This window comes from Brachionichthys hirsutus, chromosome 6 (assembly GCF_040956055.1).
Source record: "Brachionichthys hirsutus isolate HB-005 chromosome 6, CSIRO-AGI_Bhir_v1, whole genome shotgun sequence".
In the NCBI taxonomy this organism is placed as follows: domain Eukaryota; kingdom Metazoa; phylum Chordata; class Actinopteri; order Lophiiformes; family Brachionichthyidae; genus Brachionichthys; species Brachionichthys hirsutus.
This window is the reverse complement of record NC_090902.1, coordinates 7,303,050-7,323,436: the sequence shown is the minus strand read 5'-3', so window position 1 is coordinate 7,323,436 and position 20,387 is coordinate 7,303,050. Positions and strand designations below refer to the sequence as shown.

Genomic DNA, 20,387 nt, shown 5'->3' with positions numbered 1-20,387 from the left:
AATTAAAGCCAGCTACCTCTTTGCAATTACTGTCACTCTGAAAGAAACATCATGGTGGCGACACGCTGCAAGGCATTTACCCTTTCCTGTGAACGTTTGTGCATTTTATTTTGCCAGCATGTTATTGTCTGTAGGGTGGCTGTCAGGTACCTGTATTCATATTTGTCAGCCAGACTTTTGTATACAGTTTTATTACCAACGTGTACAACACAAACTGCCTTTGTATGTTATTATAAAGCATCTAAAATATTATTTCTGATTTCACAGGACTAACCTTCTTCTCCAGCTCATTTGCCTTGGCCTGGCTAGTCTCCACCTTGGTCTGGTCTACCATGTTGTCTGTAGACAAACAGAGAAAGCATAGGAGAAAATCTGGTGAATGAGGGATAGACCATTTCCCTATGTTTCCTACATCACACAACTCAAAGTCAAGATCTACAAGATGGTGGATACATCTTGCTACAACAGGCTGCTATCTGTTGCGTTCTGCTTCTACACATCATTACCTCCAGAACATAAACCCAGAGAGGTCGGAGTGCACAGATTTATTTCAAAGTACATCCATCACACAAAACTTTGTTTCAAAGTCTTGAATTTACCACTGATTTTTTCCAACAGAAAATAAAGAAAAGACCATATAATAAAAAGGAAATATTTCCTGATCTGGGGTTCTGCTTGGCAGAGGACAGGGTGAGAAGGACAGAGACTAACCTACTGGGTGCTTTTACAGAATAATTGCAGGGACTACAGGTGGTTTAGAGCCCAAGGGCTTGCCAAGCATGTGCAATAAAAGAGCTAATTAACATGAAGATGAATGCCACAAAGCCACTGGATCAAAGACAGCTAATCATGATGCCCAGGAGAGGGATCAAACAGCTAGATAGCAGAGATAGTGGAGCTGTAAAAACCTAAAAAAGAAAATGAAGCAATTACATAAAACGTATAGAAACCGAATTATACAGATTGAGAGGAGATTATGTTTGAGCCTTCACAGTTGAAATAAGAATTTAGTGAGTGGAAGGTGGACTTGTTACTGTGCAGAATTCATCTCAATCTAGTGAGGAACTGAGAGAAAAACAAAAAAATCTATTTGTGAAAAAAAGGATGTACTGCCAGATGAAAGAGCCTCACAATAATATGCCAACCCACATACGATTTCAGAATGTACACTTGTCTAAGAGCTTACACGGTTATTGGATGTGCAACTTCTGTCACAGTAGCTAGGCAAAATGGGACAAACTTTGAATAGAAAGCACTAAGGGAACGCGAATGTGGGGGGAAAAAAACTGTGCTAAATTTCAGAGTTCAAAGAAAAACACTAAATAATGCATGGAGGGCAGAATTGGGCTGCTTTCCACCGATAATAACTCTGGCAGCCTTAAAGGGGGCCAGCCAGCGTGTGTGTGTGTGTGTGTGTGTGTGCATGCTCACGGCAGGACACATTTAGAAGCCGTGCAATTAGAACCTCCCGTGGTGAGGAACGTAGACCTACGATAAAGGAGTATTGAACTCTCGAGACATGGCCTGCACTGCCATTAGCTGTATTCTAGTCTACCTTTAGGGATATCAACCACATCCTTAGGTAAAGGTCACGCTTCTATTCAAGAGACGGCAGCATCTCATCTCAAAGGATACGATACCACCACCGTATCCATTGAGATCAAGATCCTTCTACGGTCAGCACGAAAAGGAGAAAGCAGCACAGTAAATCAAAGTCGGTTTTGTTGCTCATAAGGACACTAAATAATGTGTGTCAGGGGTCAAACAATGGAGGAGAGAAAAGACACTGCACCTATTTAATTGAAAAATCAGTGCCTGGGAATATTTAGGCTGACTGATCCTTTGTCCTTTTAATAAAGTTGCTGTCCACTGATACACGCCTTCTCTCTGCCTCCTCCTGGTGGCACTAGCAATCCACTACACTTTTTGGCAACCATTTTAGATGACATAGTAATGTGCATCATGACTGAGTGAACATTAAATCATACATGGCTGGCTTATTTCATTGACAGTAGCACAGCAAAGGGTCGGTGATTGGGGTAGGACTGGCTTAAAATAACATGCTGTTTAGTGTTGGACTCAACGCAACACCGCCACACTGACTTCTGATCTTTGTGTTCATTAATGCCTGTGAAGGCGCATGAATATAGGCCCATTATCTGTAGAGGTTAGGTCAAGGGTGAGAAGGTAGCCGATCCACGCGTGTGCTCTGGTCGACAAACTCACCAATCAAGCCTTCAATGTGGAGGCTGAGGTTACGGCACTTAAAGTCAGGGTCCGCTCCATTTCTGTGAAGCACGATCTGAGCAATGCACTCATCTATCAGCTTGTAGTACTGAGGCCTGCAGAAAGGAAGTAGAGAACAGGTTTACGGGGAAATAGATTAGGGGACAGGAAGAAAATTGGTGACAGTTGAAAGATAAGGTGAGCGGGTAGCAATAAATGGAACAGTTTAGACATGGAGCTGGAGGGGAAAACTATTTGACTGATCTTCTACAATACACTCTGCATGCTGTGTTCACAATAACAGTTATGACAAATCTGTTTTTTTATGACAGCATGACCCAAAAAAAAAAGAATCGGCACACTGTAAGCCGACGGTGGGAGCAAGCAGGTCTATTTGTGCAGACAAATGTGTGAACACACAGGCTTTGTCACGTTGTCTGCAACGGAGATTGGCTTTCTGTGCGAGCATGACAGTTTGAGTTTCTTGTCACAAAGACTGATTGTGTGCAACTGTGTTCGCGAGCGTGTCTCGGTGTATGTCCAGTCTGATTAAGCCAGCTTCACACAGACACTCAATTTTGGATGTGTCTTATTCCCTGACCCTATTAGATGCTGCCAGAGTCACAAACTCAATATTTATTCAGTCCTCCTCCCTCCCCTGTCTCTCATAGTGACACTGCCTTTGTCTAACACTTATTCCACTCAGTCGCTATACTGCACAACACTTTTCTTTTTTCTTTTTTTTTTTTTTAAAAGTTTAGCTCAAATTTATCCGTGAAGCGAGAGAGACATCTAGTGTCCGTCTGGAAAACTGGATGTATTTGTGAAACCTTGCAAAACCATTGAGCACACGTGAAATTTCTAATGATGACACTGAAAATGTTGTAAGACGAATACACATTATATATATATATATATATATATATAAAGAAAGAAAGAATGCGATAATTTGCTGATCATTCTCAACATGTACACCTGGTGCTCCAGCACCCTGGATGTGCATGCATGCATTGACCTTCAGAGTGATGGTCCATATATTTTCAAATCCATTTCAAACTGCAGTGCCACCATATTCCAAATATTTTAGAGAGTTATGCATGTACATTGCTACATCAAGTGCTGCTAATTCTAACAATTGTGTGAGATCAGTTAGGATGTGGTTTCCCACCTTGTGAAACACAATTGTATCTTACTACAGCGGTTCGTTTTGTGCACAGCATCCCACCTTGTTGTGTATTGCTATTAAGACACTGTTCCGATGCATAAATGTAAGTACCGGTACTATGACCGTTTATGAATGCATTTGCCCACTCTACTCGATTCCCATGCCTCTATATTCACTCGAGATTGAAACTGAAAATGGAAATGAAAAAATACAGAAACAGCAGGTACCATGTCATTAATCGCTTCTAATTCCGTGCCTCATTCTCTCAACATCTTCCTAGTAATTTATCTCAACTTTCAATTTATTGTTAACTATTTCCTCCGCCTCCCTCCTTGTTTCATCTAATCATCAAGCCTTGTTCTACATGCCGATTTTCCACTGTGTGTCTAAGCATCCTAAAATGGGTTTATTCTAGTTTTTACTACCCATACATGACAATGTATCTAATAATTAGGAATATTATGTTGTGTGTTACCTGGCCAAATAATCATTACGGATCAGGAGTAGGTGCTGCATCAGGGACAGGAAGTTACCCTCGGCCTTGGAGTCCTTCACTGTGTTGACAAGGATTTCAAACACTTCCCTCACATCAGTGAAAACAATTAAGGCTCAATAAATGCAGTAAATGGAAGCAAAACAATTAATACAAACACTTAAGCCATCAGTCCTAGATAGTGCCATTTATGGATTGTACACATATAGTGGCACACAAGTCAAAAACCACAACTTCAGTCCATTTATGATATTTAGAGACAGTATGATGTAATCTTGATATGTCAGGCTCATATTGATTGCAGGCAGCACATGTGTCATTTCAGAGAAGGAAAACAGATTTAGATTGTTTTGAGGCCCTGGGAGACACCTGGTGTTGGAAATCAGAACTGCATGTCTCAAGCAGCAATGCTAATTCTAGCAGTTGAAATTGGTTTTGAGTTGATATTTAAAAACAAATATAGTACAGATGCAATATAATGTCTCATCCAATAACCTATTAAGAACTTCATTAAACCAATGCCAGAATTTACCGCTTGTTGGATGTTTTAGATTTTTTACAGCACTACAGAAGATGAGCTAATGTTGATGGGATGCAAATTGGTAAAGATGGACTTTGAATGTTTGAGGAGTTCTGACCCCAGGGCTTATTTTGCATATTAAGTAACAACAATATTAAATTTGCATCCGTCTTTGAATGTCTTAAATGGACAGGCTGGCCAGGAGACATATGTGCTGCGTTAGAAGCAGTCTCATTAAAGTGCAAGGGAAATACACTTATAATTAATCTACACTGTCTGGAACTTGCATATTATTCTTTGTCAAATAAATGTCAATCCTGTTTTACACTCACCAATGTAGGAAAGTGATGTAAATGGCAAAACACAAGTATGCGAAGTTATATCATAAGTAAGAATAGAGACTTTCAAGGTCAAAAGCAGACCCTCAGAGGGACAGTGTTGTCTTGTGAAAGGATATTCCATCTCAATGCGGATGTCATCAAGACGTGCTTTGAGGTCCTCAGAGTCATCTTCAGCCTGCTCATCAAACACTGTGAGTTGGACCCTCAGCTCTTCATTTTCTATCATCCGCACCTCCTGCAGAGACCATAATGGCATAATGGGTATGAAAAGGCAATGGGGGACAAGAAGAGTGGGAAAAAAATCGAGTGCCAGCTTCATGGGTGTAGGAAGCATGGATAATGTGCGATAAGTTAAGTCGGGGGGGGTCCTCCCTCAAAAGAAATCTGGACATCCATGACTCGCCATCTACACATGTGCATTTGTTTTTTTTTTTACTGTGTGAATCTATCCATTTAAGCTAGCTGTAAAAACATGGTACAGGATTTCATTGATTTGAACTAAATAAGCAGAATCGATTTGACAGAAAAGCACCAACAAAACACTGCAAAAAATAATGCTGAATGGATAGACCAACTTTTGTTGTGTGGGTCTCAAGTAATAACTTTTAAAAGTGTCTGGCCCCTCATATAATAGCTGCCAAGGTCGAGGCAGTCATCGAGATTCAGGCATCAAAAGTGAGACTCAGTCATCAGAAAATGTGTGTTGTTGGAGTGACTTTGAAAAAAGCTCAAGACAGAGGACGCACCGTCAGCTGTTCTCTGAGTCCCAACCTTAAAAGTTCAGAGCGAATATGGATCCTAAAATCCAACTCCTCTCCGCGGCTGATCAAGGCATTGATCAGCTGCATACAGCCGCCCTGTAAAAAAAAAAAAAAAAAAGAACATTGCAAAGTCAAGTTCACAATTTATGTATTGAAGACACTAGGAGTCGGTCTTCCATGATGCTATTGTATAGAGCACATTTATTTATGTAATGCAAGTGGGTTGGGGGTCTTTTCCCAAACTAACCACATGGGAATGTATGGTTTAAATATAAATATAATATGCACAGTTACCTTGAGAGCAATATTGTGACTGTCCATTCCAGCAAGGAGCGGCTGAAACCTCTCAGCGTCCTGTTTCTCTGCCTCTTCTGTGATAGCCTCCAAAACCCGCTCATGACTGCAAAAAGACGGATCATGAAACTGCTTTTTGTTGCATTCTTTAACACTTCTTTTTAAACCAAACTATTAAAAATGATTGATAGTTTTTCATGTCAATACAGAAGACTAACTGCTTGACTCAGCATATTATACCTGTACCACAGCTCGTCCAGTCAGATGGCGGGTGGTGGTTTTAAAATTATTTTACAAGGTGTCAATATTACACACATGCTTACAGGTTCTCATGATGCTCCAAAATGGAGATGGCAGAGAGCAGCTTGACTGCATCCACCATCATATGAGGCACCTTGGGGTTGATAGCTCTGACCAGGAGAGGAATTCCCTCATCGGATTCCAGCATGGATTTCAAGCCATACTAAAGGGGGGGAAAGGAAGAGGGGGGGGGATGTGTCATTTGTACCCAGCATGTTGAAAAAAAGAAGACAGCATTAATAAAATATGAATAAGCCTTAGGCAAAAATAATAATTTTTTGAATAATATATTATCTGGATGTAACATAAAATACAATATAGTGTCTAGAGTGTATTTCCCTCAAACGCATTTTCACAACCCCTCTCATAACAGAATAATTTAAAGAGTACTCCATTAAATACCATATTAATTACAGGCAAGTTTTAGAGAAAGGATAAGATACTTAGAGATGAGTTAAAAACAACAACAACTATTTGTTTTACCTTGTTGTTCATAAAGGCTTTAAGACAGCGAATTATCTCATGTTGACATTTAACACCCATCAATCTAGTTGGAAGATGAGAAAAACGTAGAACATTAGAAAACACGTATTTCTGTATACATTCAATGCTACATGGATTAAGGATCTTACGGGTATTCGTCCTTGTCCTCTTGTAATCTTCTAAGCAGATTCAGCAATAGGGCCAGCCCCTCATCTCCAAAGTTCTGCACCCAGCTGAAGTGAAAAATCACCAGTGTGAAAAAGGTCTCAGGACTACTATGGTGAGGCCACTCAGGAGGGTTTTTGATTTTGAGCATTAACTGCGCTCATCATATCTAAATGCAGCTCAGGCCCAGACTGACTCCAAAACCTTAGTTTTGTTTCACAGAGTATTTTCATATCTCTCTCATGGATCAAATGTTTGCCCAGTAACTGTGTTTATTAAGCATCTTATAAAATACATTAAGAGCAGGTCTAATGCTTTTTCATAGCACTGCATGAAGCTGAAACTGCAGACCACAGGCTCCCCAATATGTTATGGCAGGTCAGTGTCTGAACCAGCATAGACAAAATATGAGAAAGTGTTTTCTGGTACTGCGGGAGTTTGGAAAACTTGGAAAGAAGAAGCTCTATCAGCGTAGAAAGTACCGGTAGGTGTGATGGTCTGGACTTTGGCTGGCATATTGACAGTTACCTTGACATAATTCCAAATGTGCATTCTTCATTTTCATTCGTACTACTGTATATGCGTGCATCATGGGCATGTAAGCATGTGTGTATTTTACCTGACAGGATTGTTATTAAGTGAGACTCGCAGAGATTCCAGACAGCTCAGCAGCTGTGTGTCTCTGTAGTCCGACTTTAACTCCTGGATATACATCATGGCCGATTTGGTGCTTTCCTTCTGGTTTTGACCCTAAACAACAACAAACACACATTTAAAGCACTTCTAGGACTACTACTACATTTAGTAGGAAAAGTAGCAAGAAAAGCCTTTCACCACCCGTTTGAAAACGAATGAACACCATCATCTGGAACATTTCAGTCTAGCTTTACCATAGACAAGACGCAGCGATATGTTTCTGTAGCATCGGATAAATTATCATGTAAAGGAGCAAACACTTTGTAAGACTTTTAATTTTAGCAAGTACTAAATAAATAAGCAAATGCAATAAGGCTTTCGCCAGCTTTCCTGCAGCACTGTTTAGCATGATTTATTCAGTACTGACAGCCTTGGACGTGTGGAGATACTGGGAGACCATCTCTCGCTTGATCATAATATCTTTTTCCCTTAGAGGCTGCTGCTTGGCCTCATTCAGGTTCATATCCACCTGGAGACAGACAGGAGGAGGAGGAAAAACCAAAACAAATTACGATGGAGGAATAAGCAACTCTTTTTGAAACTCATCACTCTGATAAAAACTCTAGAGACTCGAGCAATGAGTAAATAGAAAATCATTTTTACATTTCTGAAATTAGGGAAATCTAACCCCAACAGATACCAGCGATCAATCATCTAGATAAATAATACTACTGGTGGTGGTATTACTTTCAAGATTACACAAGGCTGAAAGCTTTACATATATCTTTGCAGGAGAAATACGGGAATAAGAATAGTTATCGTTTCATTAAATCCGTATATTAAAGTTCCAATTACGACACTGTAATAACCGCTTCACCCAAATCACTGTTAACGATGTTCACATCGGTGTATGATAGGGAGTCTACAGTTTCTCTTACCAGCATTTGTTCAAAGAGTTCCAGGACGTACTCATCTGAATGATCGAGTAGCATCGCACTCTGAGGATTTATCTCATAGTTGGCAGATGAAGAGTGTCGCTGACTGGGCACAGGAACGGCTTTCTCCTTCTTCATCCTCATACTGGTGAAACGCTCCAACTGGATTAGAAGTAAATAAGTTAAAGGAAAGAAGCCAGAGAGGAAACACTGAAAAGTGTAACCACTGGATCCAAACTTCAGTCATTTTTAAAACCAGTCCAAATTAAAAAATATATATGTTGAATAACTTATCACAATATCTCCAATGGCTTTCTCTCCCTTAGTGTTTGGGACATTTTTTTTTTTTTAAAGACAACATAAAGGCTTCATCACAAACTTGTCATGCCTACATAACACAAGTAAGCACAGAGCATGCAGCTAAAACAACCAGGGATGCTTCCCACTTGACTTGAATGGCTTCAAGTGGGAAGTGCACTCGCAATGTTTATATCATTTGTGGATAAATGAAAACACCAGTGAAGAGTCTCAACCTGAGGATACATGCAAGCACTGGCAAATATTGACATAGTGACCCGTCATAACGGTTCACTCTGTCAATATCGATAATTCCAGCCTCCATCAGTTACAGACAGATGAACAGAGTCAGGTTTCTAGAAGCAAAGCATTCCATGCATTAGCGAGTAGCTTCCAACAGGACAGTGAAGGATAGTTTGACAAGTGATGCTATTACAGGTAGGATAGCTTCAACTTGGTTAATAAACAAACACAGGGATAAAGCAAGCAGTGACAAACCTACCTCATCAGGTATCAGCCGTTTGAGTTTCTGTAAAGAGTGAAGGGATAAAAAAAAAAAACAATGGCACAAGAGTGCGAGAAAAATTAAAAAAAATGGGAGGGAAATGTGGTGACAAGAAGGGAGGGAGAGAAATATATAATCAATAACACAGACATCATTCAAGATAAGAAACTGTTGAGACAAAGTTTCTACAAAGTTGAGGGGTTTGGAGCAGGACAGAAAGAAATATACATAAATCGTAGATATTGAATAAATCCTGTCATTTATACACATCTATTTAAAAAAATAAAATAACATTCGGTTTACAAACTGGTCCACAACACATGTGAAAGGTCGTAAAGCACATGTGTGACCAATTTGCAGCTGTAAATTAGCACTAATGGACAGGGCATATGAATAGCAATAGAACCTGAAGCCGGGTGGCCTGGCACACATTTATCTAAAGCACACTTACCAGTCTTAGTCACTAGGTGGCAGGCTACATCAAATAATGTTAAAAGCTGCGTTTGAACACGAAGTAGCAAGAAGAGTCGAAACAGAGAAGATGCTGTTCAAGAATCTCCTCTTTATGAGTAGGATGATATTAAAATCTTGTTCCTGATTGCACGTATAAAAGCAAGCCATTTTCCACAATACCGTATACATTGAAGCGCAATCAGGATCAGTCTAGATACGAGACCCATCCACTTGATCTGATATAACAGCCTGTAGTGTTAGAGGTTTGTCTGAGCTGGAAGGTCAGTCACACCACACACGTAATTAAAAAGATCTTCTTTAAAGGCTCTAATTTATCTGAACATTTACACAAACAGAGCAACAACACAAACAGTTTCTAAAGCAAAATTTTAGACAATTAAATTGTTTTCATGCTTTAGTCCCTCTGGCCAGTAAAATATTTAAAAAGACAAAAGTCATCATTAACACTTATTGATTTGATGCTGTGTTTAGAAAGTTTCATGAATAAATATTCACCCCTTGAACCCCAACTTGTAACCGTGGAAACAAAAATATAAATTTGTGAGAGAGAACGGTTTACACAGTTAAAACAGCTTGTTGTCAAATCGACTCCATGGATAACAGGAGGGTTAAACGGGGTCGTAGGAACCTCAGTCCTCTGTTTTATCAGTTAAGCGTATAAATATGACTGCAGACTGTTTACTCCACTGAGCGCCTGCTGCCTCATTCAAACGGGTTCAGCAAGGCTGTTTACATTATGTTGCATGTTAGAAACTGCCGCATGCTCACTACGCCAAGGCTTCTTTTTTTTTTAAATCATGATCATACACTCCTTCTGCACAGCCCACCATGTTAATGGAGGAAACATTGTGGATAGGCATTTATACAGGGACGGACCAAACAGATGAGACAAGAGACTACAGCTGCAGCAGTTTTATGATTTACTAGCTTAAAATTAGCTGAATCCACCATGAACATTTTTACCTCCGCCAAGGAGGTTATGTTCTTGATGGCATTTAATTGTTTGTTAGCAGGATTATGGACAAACTGCTGCATGCATGTCTGTCCTGGTATGTGTACCAATCATCATCTGAACATTCAGTTTGCTCTAGTTTTATTACAATCAAGATGCCAAAACGTGGAATCAGCACAGAGCCAATAGTCCATTTTTTACAGTAAACACTGATCCAGCTACAGGTACGGCAGTCTGCCATCGCTTTTTAGTCCTGATTAAGAGTGAAGGTATAAGAGGGTCATTTACTTATTAGTCGGATAAGTATTGTATATCAATGACTGAATACAAGTTCCAAAACAAAAAAAATAAAATAATATTTGCCCCTAAATTACAAACTCCCATGCTGGTGAGCTAGTTTTACATAACCACACTTTTCTCTGACCACAAAGCCGATCATCCGTAATAAATACAGAATTATTTAAACTTTTCTACCTGCAGTTTCTACTCTATCCTGTGTCTAATAAAGTGTCAATTTAACTGATCTTTCCAGCCTGGCAAAAAGATTAAGCCCATGTTTCTATGTATCCAACTGTTTGAATCGGGGGAAGAGGGTTGACTTACTATTTCAACTTTAATTGAAACCTCATTTCTACATTTTATTCCACTGAGTGACGGGTATAGACAGTTCTGCCCCACATGCACGGACCCACACGCTATTAATGGTTGTTGTGGAAAGATACACATAGCAGTCTGAGATTAGCTATAATCTGACGGGTAGACTGGGGAGAGTCACAAAAGAGGACAGTAATCCTAACTAAGCCCCCTTTCGCAGCACCACAAGAGCATAGCAGGAAGTTTCCTTAACAACATTGACTAAAAGCAAAAAAAAAAGGAAAAATCACCAGAAAAAATATATATATTCACTTAGGGATTCAGAAAGAAGGGAAGAAGATCAAGTGCTTTAACAGAGCAAATATTATATGGAATATTCAATTAATCTTTTTAATTAATGCTCACTACATGTTACCGTTTTTACCACTCATTTGTACGCAAGCTACAGATTATGTGCTTCTTTAAACCATTAAACAACAGGTGATCATGTTGATCAGTCTAGAGTAGCTGATAATTAGTAATGATCACTTTGGTTTCCGATCACGCACATCGTACGATTAGGATAACATTTTCAGAATGCAGGTTTGTGAGCCTGGTGTTTTTGTTGTTTCCCTTAGAACAGGGTTTCTGATTGACCTGCCAGCTGTTTTACTTTGAAATAATTACTGACTAACTGACCTGTCTACTAAATAAAGAATAAACACAGAAGTATACAAGGACTTTGTAGGATACAGACAATGTGAAATATTTGTGATTTTTTTTTTTTTTTAATAGGAAACTAGAAACGAAACCCGACACCTTGGAAGAAGAAAAATGTAATATACCGTACTGTTATGCTCATGATATAGTTCCAAATATAGTTATTAGGAACTGCTGTTAAAAAGCATGCTGCAAACTCTGTGTTCCCATTATAGAGGAGAATTCAAACCTGCTAAGCAAATGTTGTCCAAGCATTGTTAAGTCAAAAGTCATCAAGTATGGCAACATGTGCCTCATAAATAGAAAGGAGATGCCACTCATTGGTGAGTTGTTCCAGGTATGCATGTAAATAATCTAATTTCCTTTGACAATGTAACTTGTTATTCTTGTTTTAACAACCCTGAAGGTGCTCACCTGTTTAATTTAATTGCATTCATAATTTGTAAGTCGTATAAACTGAGCTGCAACAAACTTGAGACATTAAATCTGGGCCTGCACAGCAAGTACCAGCAGATAACCCAGTTTCATAATATGTGAACAGACAGATTCCTCACATTATAGTACGTCAATATTTCCTTAAAATTGAATTTTAGTGACCAGTGGAATTCCACGTAGGGAAGATATTACATTATTTCCAGTAAGTGTCATGGATGACCATGATGAGGGTAAAATGATATCACCCAGCTGTTTTAACCAAATGTTCTCTTCTGCAGTTCATCCAAAAACACACATATCCCAAATTGTTTGTGTCTCTTTGACTACCTGTTTGTAATCGGTACTAATGACATAAAGCTCATCTTCACTCCACCCATGTGGCCTCGATGCAGTGACGAAATCCTCTACAGGTGCTCCTTACTTCACGACGTGTACGTGTTTAACGACGGGCTTTCGGATATATATACACGCATGTATATTCATATACTCAAATTGACAGAATAAAGAGTGAGAACTAAGACGTGACAGTTACAAATGTTAGTAATGAATAACCAGGTCAGAGGAGCTTGAACATTAAACCCACATTATTTACGTTTCCACTGAAGGACTCCACACACGTAAAAAGAAGCAGTTCATTATAAGTCGAAGAGATGAGTGTGAACAACTGTCAGGCGTCAGGACAGCCAGTGATATCTATTCAGCTTTGAACAGACTTTAACCCAATGAAGACTTTAGACAAACATTTGGGCATGTGAAACTGATAAATACTGAATGGCTCTGGGCAACATATGCTCAAAGTTGAAAGTTCTTCTATGAGTAACAGGAAATAAGCATGACAAAGCTTTCCGTTAAAAGCACCAAGTACAGTAAAAATATAACATTATCTTACAAGTACAAGAGTTTTCACAAAGACAGCTTTTTCTGAAGAGAATAAGGGGATTCTTGGATTCTTGACTGGCCTTTTCTGGCCTTGTCCTCTTATAACTGGCCCTGCCAAAAAACACATTCATCGTTCCTGGCGCAATTCAACGTCAATTCATTGCCACGGAATGACGTGTGACATAACATTTCACTTTACACTGCAGCCTCAAGAGATCCAATACATGCCCACCCCACAAAACAAGCAGTTGTGGAGGCCCGCCCTGCTGGCTTCCTGTTCTGTTCTCTTCTGTTTCAACACAGTGACTCAAAAAGGCACAAATTGAGCTGCTCTCCAAGATCGAGGTGAAACATGTAGAACACGTTCAAGGTGCTAGCGCTAGTAGACAGTTTAAAGCTTGCAGCAGTGCAGACCCGCCAAAAACTTGCTGCTATTTTTCCATAAGCAAATACATTCTCGAGAATTTGAGATTTGTTCGAGTGAGAAGATACTACTTCTTTGGTTTAGTCTGCAAAAACAACAACATTGTTACAAATGTTATAAATTAATATAGAAATTGATTTTATTCTGTGAAAGACAATTTACAAATACCAAAACGTTTTAAAACGTCAAGATTTCTTTTTTAAATAAAACCAGAATCCACCAAGATCACTGACAGGTCAGACTTCTGGAAAATAAATAAATAAGTGTCCGTCCCTATGTGACTCAACACCACTCGACTCCAACGGTTAAGAGCAAGCTCAGTAATTTAAGCTTTCCAACACATCACATGACCAGAAACATGTTATTATTGTTGATTGCACCTTACACATTTTAGGTTTTACTCCTCATCTACATTTCTCTCACTCCTTTCTAACACTGTTCTCCCTTTCAACCTACGCAGTCTCTGTGCACTTGCATCTTACTTGCTCTCAATGGCTCAGCCTTCCTGTCTGAAAAATTCCCGTTCACTCCGATGCCTGATGATCCTGCAACAAGCAGGCCAGTAACCATTCCAGTTTCACACTGACACTCACTCATTCTAGTTGTCAGCTCAAAAACAAAAACTAGGTCTGTGCATTTCTAGCCGAGTGTATTGAAGAAGTAGAAAAGGCACTCGTACAGAGAGGACAAAAGAGATGCATTGTTCACCAAAGCAAACTTAACTACTCAGCTTGACTCAGGCTGCTTGACTACAGGGTTGTGACCTTACTAGCACAACTCACTGAGCATCTCAAATGAAGCATTTGCTGAGGTAGTTCCCCCAGGAAGTAGGTACACTGCTGTGGATTGGCACACAGAAACAAGATTTTATGTCGTACGTAAAGGCCACCTATCTTTGATATTAATGTATTGAATGAACAATGTATCAATTGTAAATGGTGTTCAACACTTAAGATAATTTTCACAACTCGATGCAACACAGTTCGACTTAGTCAAGTGTATTGTACAAAAAAAAAGTCCTATGAATATTTATACTACATTAGCATTTCAAGCACACAGTATGCACTGTTCATTGCCTCAATGAAAAATTGGCTCAAGTTGAGAAGCTCCTTATCAGGACATATTCATTATCAGAACCTTTGGAAAAAAACAAGTCTCCTTCCAAATACAGAACAGATAACCTTCCAAACTCAAAGGAGGTGTCCAACAGGCAGTTGTAAACATCAATTAACTGTGTATCTCGAACAACTGTCCAAGGCAGTGATCCCTGGCTAATCCACACCGTGTCTGCATTGCCTGATAGAGGCAGCCTATTTATAGCAACAGCATTCACGGATGCTGATCCTTTCCGTCTCTCTGTGCCCGAAGAACACAGATAGCGCATCAGGGGGCACAGCTAAAACAACCTGCTTTTGGCTTCAAAACAAAATACACGCAACACCCGCCAAAAATAAGTGGCTGAAAGCGAAGCACCGCTGCAAAACACAACTACACTACACCCATGCCAAACCAGAGTGCACTCAGACAGCATGTACTACTGCCAAGCAAAACATATAAATTCTACTATGGCTTGGCATGACCTTTCTCCTACAGGCCTTCAATGAAAGAACTTCAACTATATGAGAATGATTACTGCCATACCAAGGCAGTCAGAGTACGCGTAATGCATTTGTAGTCGCAAAAGAAAAAAATTCACATTTATTTCGCCCCTGCGTTTACTTTCTGCAGCAACACCGACTAAATGAAGGATTACAGCAGTCATGGATCAGATTTAAGATAGAAAAATGTAAAATGAAGAGAGAAGCAGTGATGAAGATGAGAGAGAAAGAGCAGGCACCGCCCAGTGAGTAAATGGTAGGATCAGAATTATGGCCCTGTGCTGTTCCACCCACAATACGTCATAGAACTCCACTGAAACCTTTTTAATTCTCCTTCTTACAAAAGGCACAAAAAAAAAAGCCCTGCAGTAATCACATTACATCCAACATTCAATGGTGGCGTAAAAAGCCATCAGTGTATGAACCGAGACAATTACACAGAGACAATCTCTGATTAGTGATTACGTTGGTGTTAGGCAACATTAGACACACCGGTCATCAGGTCATAAAAAGTTTAAAAGTGACCAATGCTGCAAATTCTGCTAAAAAAAATAATAATCCTGGCAGTTTACTCCATTATTTCAATAAAAATAAACGTTGAGGAAAAGAAAATAATTCCTGTTTCATTCATTCATTCATTTGCCAACCGCTTATTCCGTCATCGGGTCGCGGCCCAAGCTGGTGCCAATCTCAGCAGTCAATGTTTCAATTCCTGTTTCAACACCCTAAAACTCAAAAACACGAAAGACAAACGACAGCCTTCCACCAGTACTGCTCGATATGCCTGCTATCTATATGAGAAGCTCAAAAGCAGAGATTAAACTGTTCAGTGTTTGTTAAAGTCACCTCAGAAAGTCACAAAATGCCAGCATGCATTAGTGTGTGTGTGTGTGTGTGTGTGTGTGTGTGTGTCTCCTCCATGGTTACTGTTTGCGTGTGCAATATCAGTTTTCACCAGCAGCTAGACATGGCCAGACAAGGGGTTAAGTTACAAACTTTTTGCTAGCTGATGACGTCATTACTGACGAAGACACCACACTGACGAATGCTGACATCACATGACCTCATCATGCCTGACTCACCTTGAGGACATGGGGGGGGAACATTCACCACAGCCATACCCTGCCATACATTCATCCATCCATCTATGCAAGAAAATCCATACTGTATGTGACTCTACTAAGTGGTAGGTCTGTATATATATAGACATATATATATATTTTTTTAACACACACGTGTTGCAATTTCTCAGCTATACTACTTCCGGTTGAATGCACATAGCAATTCCTCAGAGTTGGAAGAACTAATACTAGCAGAATCATGAATGCTGCAGGGAAGCCTTGCATGCTCTTGAACAGCCGGCGCACACCTTTAGACGGTTAAAGGTATTTAATTGCAAGTATGGTGGCAGTTTGCTGCCTTGTAGCTCTACCTATAACACGGAGAACACAAATCATTGGAGCTTGGTTTAACGCCTTGAAGCCTCCGTGCTCAAACAGCTCAGTGTGCAGAAAGTTGTAAACCTGGCGGATACTTACAAATTTCTTTTTCCCGTCTCCATCCTCGTAGTTTTTCTTCGATTTCTTCTCCTTCTTAGATGCAGCAGCTGAGGCGGAACTCCCCGTGGATGGTTCCATTTTTTGGTTCGTTTCCTTGAACTCGGTGTCACAATAAAACCCGTGTGGTAAGACCAAATCAAACGCAATAAAAAAATAAAAAAATAAAGTTTCCTCGGACGGTGTTAACAAGCTTGCGAAAAGTTGAACTGTCAATTCATTTGGGCCTTGGCTAGTACTCTGGGCTAGCTACAACTCGCAGTGTTGCAAATGTTTTGGTAGCGAGCCAAACACACCGAGGAGGAACCCCCCCCCCAGCAGAACACGGAGGGAAATTCAAAGCACGACCCCCACGTCCTCAAAACAACAACTATGGGCACCGCGTTACATTCATAAGACACAAACTCGTGGTTTCTCCGTCGAGTATCGTCGGTGTAACACAAACCCAAGTCGCAATAAAGTCCACTTCACATCCCAAGACTGTGCGGCACAAAGTGCGCTAACGATAGCTTCAGCTAGGCTAGCGCGTCTAGCCACAGAAGGTTAAAAGAAAACAAAGTCTCAGTGGAAAGTCAACAACGTCCTACTTCCTCAAGCTGTTTCGGTGACGAACAGCGCGGGGGGAGACGGATACGCTGTTACAGAACACTTCGGCCCGCAGCGTCTTGCAAATTGGTTTCCATGACTGCTACTTCAAGCTGAGATAACTTTTTCCGCCCGTGAATGACAGCAGGACAGAGACAAGCTCGGCGTCATTAGTCTTCCTGTTCCGAGCGCGTGCGTGACAGTCCGGTGGGCGGAGCCTCGGCTCTGCGACTACACCTGAAGGAGTTTAAACTATCTGTGACGTCATGGACCGGCGCTATCAAAACCTTACATCTAAGGGTCCTGGCAAAACAAAGACCGGTTTAGGTGTTCACTAATGCAGCAGAATGTTTTCCCGCATCCTCGTTCACCTCAGGTGCTGTATAACAATAAACACTAAACGTGACGTGGTTCAGGAATGTGTAGCGTCATAACTGCATCGTAATCGATTATCTAAAATCCATAAATAAGAGTCAAAAAAAATTACTACAAGTAAATAAGTAATTTAGTAGGAGAAATACACCACCAGAAGGCAGCACCTGAACGCAACACTACAGTTAAATTTAGGCTGTTTGGATAGAAAACGTCTATTTAAAAAATCCTAGGATGCACCTGCTATTTGGTATTACACAGGAAATGAATCGCATACCTGGAAAAGAATTCAGATGCTGGAGTAAAGAGAGGCTAGATAGGACATTGATTATTAATAAACATCACTAACATTCCTTTCCTTATTGAATTTGTTGTTGAGAGAAGTGATGCTGTTTTTGTTTATTGCTCTCTATGCAGGTCTTTTTTTTATCTAGTACAAGTCATGTCTCACTGTGTGAAAGCTTGGTAACATCGCACATGGTGCTACTAATATACTGTATTTGTACTGTGTTAATAATCAGACGCGTGGCGCCACCTTGCGGTGAAAGGTCATTCACCAGAGGTAACTCATCATGCATGTCAGTTAAACTCATATTGTCAGCTCGAAGTACAGTAAATGCGTTATTGAAAATGACTTATCTGCAGTTATAAAGCCAGGTCGGCCTGAGTGAACACAGTATCAAGAAGGTCCATCAGTTTCTTTTTCATCTGAACACACTGACTGAATCGATTCACTTCTAACATTAACAACATGCAGTCGGTGAATATATCAGAGGGATTCTTTCAGTACAATTCCACTGGTTTGACCAAAACATTTTAGGCATAATACTCTGAATGCAAGGTTTCTCTTACATATACACAAACCTGTGCACATTCAAAAACACACAGACAGGAACAAGATTACAGTCCGTCTCGTGAGAGAAGTTTCCCAATAACAAGAATGAAGAGGATTTTCACATCATCCCATACACAGATTAAGGCAGTCTGGTTTATCACGCGGATCTCATCGTGAAACCTTAAACCATCGTAAACTATCCCTGCAGGGAATAGAGGCTCTTTAAATTGGGAGGAAAAGTTTAGTTAAAAGTGAAAATGCCCGAATTGGTCGTATAGTGGGCATACCCAACGAGACGCATCCACACTCACAGGAAACAATTAACAGTTTGGCCCTTCACTCCAGCAGCTGCAAGCATCATCTTCAGCATCGCCATTCACAAACAGGTGGATAGAGGAAGGGACTACAAAATGCATTTGCATATTTTATGTGTATACAGTGCTACAGTCTGTCATTAAGTCACCATTTTGTATAAGGGGCGAAAAGGGAGAAAATTGCATGTTGATTCAATTCACAAGACAAAAAACAGTTAAGTTACAGAGATGTACAAAATATTTTACATACGTACACTGCAGAGTCGTTAAAAAACACCATTTATCTTGCCAGGAGAGTGCGACATTCCATTCAATGGACCCAAACTTGAGGGTCAAATTTGCATTTGCAAGCGACTATTATATATTATATATATATATATATTATATATTTATATATATTGTATATATTATAATGCATGTGATCTAGCCTAGAACGAGGAAACCATATTTTTCCAAACTGCAGTGCGGCTGGAGCATGCAGGATGATGGGTCATTTCACAATTCATTCAATGACTATTTTTAGTTCAATGAAGGAATATTGTTGCTGATTCCCCTGCAGTGGACCCACCACCAATTTCCTCCACATGGACTGAAGTGTTATACTTTGGGGATAAAGAGGATAATCGTGGACAATATCTAGCATCATTAAGAACTAAATAAGTGTTTTGTTAGGTGTTGAAGGATATTTAGGCTTCCATTGCCCCTTCCAGCCCCTTCATTGGACGCTGCAGCAGATCGGAGGTTACAATAAAGTCTGTATCGCCACAGGAGTCTCTGGAGTTCAGTTGTTGTCCTTGTATAGCTCCTAATCTATTTGTAGGAGGACCGGGCCTCTCGCAGCGACCTATCATATGGCATGGAGGCGAAAAACGAGTTCCGGAGCTGACAGTTGATGAAGAACACAATGAGCAGCACCAACAAGAAGAGCAGCAGGCACATGACTATGTAAGTGATCAGGTCCGGTTTGTGGAGCTCGCCCTCCCGGAGCCCTCCTCCGCCTCGCCCCGCGGTGGGTCTCAGGAGCGCGGCCACGCTCACCGAGCCGCCGTGGGAGCCGTTCACGGAGGAGGGACTGTGCGTGGCGGACTGGGCCATGAGCACCAGATCGAAGTCTGGCGTGTCGGTGGAGTTGAGGAGGATCTGCCTCAGCATGGCGCCAAGCGGGCTCCCCGGTGCCGTCGGTCGGCTGGAGGATGACAACACGGGGAGAGGGTTAGAGCCTATACTGCCCCCATATGACGTGAATCTTAAAAAATAACGATCCCAGAAATACGTTACTGTTTGTCAAGGTCACTAATAAACTCCATCCAGCGAGACAGTCTGCGCCATGCCTGTGCGTAATGGTAATGAACGCACCTTGAAGTAGCATCGAGGCTGGAGTCTTAAGGGCAAACTAAATATTCCTAGAATGTCTGTGTCTTTGTAGAATCCCGCTGCACTTTGAAACGAATCTCGTGGTTTACTTACTTTGACGTGCGCTGCGAAGGATTCCGCAGGTGATCTGAAAAAGAGAAAACCCCGACTCCGCATTCCTCAGCGTCCCCGGCTC

The 20,387-nt window shown here is 40.6% G+C and overlaps 2 protein-coding genes across 2 annotated transcripts in view; both read right to left on the bottom strand.

Moving 5' to 3' along the window:
• The window catches only part of LOC137894616 (protein diaphanous homolog 1), a 66,046-nt gene extending 49,233 nt beyond the window's left edge, over positions 1-16,813 (bottom strand). Inside the window, exons 1-14 of the mRNA XM_068740057.1 lie at positions 16,715-16,813; positions 9,119-9,145; positions 8,323-8,481; positions 7,812-7,913; positions 7,368-7,498; positions 6,733-6,816; positions 6,584-6,647; positions 6,124-6,263; positions 5,801-5,906; positions 5,492-5,602; positions 4,862-4,980; positions 3,867-3,983; positions 2,227-2,342; positions 275-339 (exon numbers count right to left, since the gene is read on the bottom strand). Coding sequence (XP_068596158.1) covers positions 275-339; positions 2,227-2,342; positions 3,867-3,983; positions 4,862-4,980; positions 5,492-5,602; positions 5,801-5,906; positions 6,124-6,263; positions 6,584-6,647; positions 6,733-6,816; positions 7,368-7,498; positions 7,812-7,913; positions 8,323-8,481; positions 9,119-9,145; positions 16,715-16,813 — 1,440 coding nt within the window. The remainder of the gene's footprint in view (positions 1-274; positions 340-2,226; positions 2,343-3,866; positions 3,984-4,861; positions 4,981-5,491; positions 5,603-5,800; positions 5,907-6,123; positions 6,264-6,583; positions 6,648-6,732; positions 6,817-7,367; positions 7,499-7,811; positions 7,914-8,322; positions 8,482-9,118; positions 9,146-16,714) is intronic.
• Positions 16,814-19,648: 2,835 nt separating this feature from the next.
• LOC137895389 (small integral membrane protein 32) lies at positions 19,649-19,990 on the bottom strand. Its single transcript, XM_068740871.1, has one exon. The coding sequence runs from the start codon at positions 19,988-19,990 to the stop codon at positions 19,649-19,651; it is 342 nt and encodes a 113-aa protein (XP_068596972.1).
• Positions 19,991-20,387: the final 397 nt, after the last annotated feature.